The sequence below is a fragment of the Telopea speciosissima genome, unplaced genomic scaffold (assembly GCF_018873765.1).
Source record: "Telopea speciosissima isolate NSW1024214 ecotype Mountain lineage unplaced genomic scaffold, Tspe_v1 Tspe_v1.0687, whole genome shotgun sequence".
NCBI lineage: Eukaryota > Viridiplantae > Streptophyta > Magnoliopsida > Proteales > Proteaceae > Telopea > Telopea speciosissima.
In genome coordinates this window covers 14,152-17,673 of record NW_025318023.1, presented here as the reverse complement: position 1 = coordinate 17,673, position 3,522 = coordinate 14,152, and the positions used below count along the sequence as shown (strand labels likewise).

The window sequence follows — 3,522 nt, the reverse complement described above, 5'->3', positions numbered from 1 at the left end:
ACGCATCCACATGTCAAATAAGAGATAAGGACATTTTTTAGAACACCCAAACCAAAAAAAGTAGAGAAATGCCCCAAATAACGCCAAACGACCTACCCGATTTGATTAAGCCGAAAATGAACATATGTCAAAATAGGTATCGATTCGAAGGTCACGACCCTCAACATCGCATCCACACCTCTAATAAGAGATAATGACACTTTTTAGAACAACCCAAACCCAAAAAAGTATAGAAATGCCCCCAAATAACCTTAAACGACCCACCCTATCTGGTTTAAACCAAAAATGAACATTCGTCGAAATTGGGGTCGATACGAAGGTCCCGACCCTCAACTTCATATCCACACCTGTAATAAGAGATAATAAGGACACATTTTAGAACATCCCAAACACAAAAAATATAGAAATGCCCCCAAATAACCCCAAACGACCCACCCAAATTGGTTTAAACCGAAAATGCACATATGTTGAAATAGGTATCGGTTCGAAGGTCACGGCCCTCAACAACACTTCCACATGTCAAATAAGAGATAAGGACATTTTTTAGAACACCCAAACCAAATAAAGTACAGAAATGCCCCAAATAAAGCCAAACGACCTACCCGGTTTGATTAAGCCGAAAATGAACATATGTCAAAATAGGTATCGATTCGAAGGTCACGACCCTCAACATCGCATCCACAGCTCTAATAAGAGATTAAGACACTTTTTAGAACATCCCAAACCCAAAAAAGTACATAAATGCCCCCAAATAATGATCTTTGTGAAGGCCAATCGCGAATCTGTTTTGGCTAGTTTGGGGGGTCTTGACGAGTTTGCAGGTCTTTCAGGGCTGCATCTCAATAGATCTAAGTCCTCTATTATTGTAGGGGGCCTAACCCAAACTAGTAGTATGGAACTTTTGGAATTAACGGGTTTCTCTGAGACCACTCTCCCTATCAGGTACCTCGGCGTCCCTCTTGTCTCGGGCAGGCTGTCCTTGAAAGATTGCAGTCCTATTTTAGATTTGGTTCGAAGGAAATTGGAAGGATGGAAAGCCAGGTTTTTATCTTATGCTGGGCGTCTCCAACTTATCTCTTCTGGGCTCCAAGGATGCTACATTTACTGGGCTGGTATTTTTGGGCTGCCAGGTAACCTTATCTCACAGCTTGAGTCCATGTTTTCTAATTTCCTTTGGTCAGGCCCCTCGCTTGAAAGGAAAATGCACTTCATTTCTTGGGATGCGGTCTGCAAGCCTAAAACTGAAGGAGGTCTTGGGCTTAATCGAGTTAAGGAGATGAATGTGGCTGGTATTATGAAGCAAATCTGGTGGATTGCCTCCAAGCAAAACCGACTTTGGGTGCATTGGGTCCAGCAGAGGTACCTCAAGCAGGAATCACTTTGGACAGTTAAGGTGTTGCAAAATTGCTCTTGGGTTTGGAGGAAAGTTTTGAAATATAGAGATAAGGCATTGCCTTTAATTAATACCTTCATTGGCAATGGCAGATCTACCAAACTTTGGCTCGACAAGTGGCACCCAGAGGGAGTCCTTTTTAATAGGTTTGGTAGTAGGATTTGCTATGATGCGGGATCTTATGCGCTTGCAGCCCATCATGCACTTGTCAAGGAAATTGTTCGGGATGGAGACTGGCTGCCTGGCCCTTCAACCTCTTTCGACCTTATTGATGTGTGGAGAGCCCTCCCCTCCATTGATAAGTTGCATAGTGACAACCTGGATTTGGTAGTCTGGACTGGCAATCCGACAGGTATCTTTTCAACCAAATCGGCTTGGAATGCCACCCGTGTGAAGGCCAACCCCGTGGATTGGAGTGAAGCAGTTTGGTTTGAAGGCAGCATTAAGTCCCACTCTTTTGTTTCTTGGAGGTGTCTGGTCAATGCTCTCCCCACTAGGGATAATCTTCTTCACAGGGGGATCCCGGTTCAACATAGTTGTGAGTTTTGTTGGGCTGGTATTGAGAGCAGAAACCATCTTTTCTTTGCTTGCCCTTTTTCCATTGATATTTGGAGGAGGATCTTTGGTATGTGTTCTCTTCATGGACAGGCTCCCATGAACATATTTGACGCTGCCATTTGGGTTCGGTATGCGGCAGGAAGAGCGGGGAGCTTAGGTGTGGTTTTAAAGCTTGCATTTTGTGCCACTATCAAGCATATTTGGTTTGAAAGAAATTTCAGAATTTCTCGCCAAAAGGCTAGATCTAAGGATCAGATTGTGGAAGCTATCAAGGGGGATGTTAGGACTGCAGTCACATCTGGTTCTTTGAGTGGGGATCCTAGTCCTGCTAATTCCCACGTTGCTTCGGCCTGGAACTTGCAAGTTCATTGGACTATTAGGATGCCGAGACCATGCTCGTGGGTCTTACCTCCTAACAATTTGTGGTCCCTTCACTGTGATGGTTCGTTGTCCGATGGTAGAGCTGCTTTTGGAGGAGTGATTCGTAATGCGATTGGACAACTTGTAGCTGCATTTGCTAACCAAGGGCTGGAACTTTGCATTCTCTCCATGGAGCTGGCTGCTATACATAGAGGCATCTCCCTTTGCATAGAGAGAGGAATCCTTGATGTTTCTATCAGATCTGATTCCAAGTTGGCGATTGACACTATTTCTAGCAAGGTTGTAGGACCTTGGAAAGTACAACCTCTCAAGAGTAGAATCCTTGCTTTGGCTAATGATTTGAGAATGAAAGAATTCACCCATGTTTGGAGAGAACAAAATCGACCAGCAGATTTTATGGCTGCAGTCCCTTGCGACTCACATGGGGTAGTTTGGGATCCTGGAGATTTCCCCCTGCCCTTATTGACTACCTTAAGCAGGACTCGGATTTTGTCACTTATTACAGACCGTAGCCTTTTGGCTCGGTTCTTGTTTGATGGGGCCTGTCCCATCGTGCTTTGGGTTCTCTTCCCCTTGTCGGGTTCTTAGAGAATGCCTTCTTTTGTAGTTTTTTCCTCCTTTTCTAATACAATCTTCTTACTTATCGAAAAAAAAAATGACCCACCCGATCTGGTTTAAACCCAAAATGAATATTCGTCGAAATTGGGATCGATACGAAGGTCACGACCCTCAATTTCATATGCACACCTGTAATAAGAGATAAGGACACATTTTAGAACATCCCAAACCCAAAAAAGTACAGAAATGCCCCCAAATAACCCCAAACGACCCACCCAGTTTGGTTTAAACCGAAAATGAACATATGTTGAAATAGGTATCGATTCGCAGGTCATGACCCTCAACAACGCATCCACACGTCAAAAAAGAGATAAGGACCTTTTTTAGAACATCCCAAACCCAAAAAAGTAGAGAAATGCCCCAAATAACACCAAACGACCCACCCGATTTGATTAAGCCGAAAATGAACATATGTCGAAATAGGTATCGATTCAAAGGTAACGACCCTCGACATTGCATCCACACGTATAATAAGAGATAAGGACACTTTTTAGAACATCCCAAACTCAAAAAAGTAAAGAAATGCCCCCAAATAACCACAAACGAACCACTCGGTCTTGTTTAAACCAAAA

The 3,522-nt window shown here is 43.5% G+C and overlaps 1 protein-coding gene across 1 annotated transcript; it reads left to right on the top strand.

The window, feature by feature from the left end:
- Window positions 1-1,276: 1,276 nt before the first annotated feature.
- LOC122648273 lies at window positions 1,277-2,455 on the top strand (the record flags this gene model as incomplete). The annotated part of the gene is made up of 1 exon (XM_043841507.1): window positions 1,277-2,455. A coding segment is annotated over exon 1 (1,179 nt), but the record flags the coding sequence as incomplete, so codon positions are not given.
- Window positions 2,456-3,522: the final 1,067 nt, after the last annotated feature.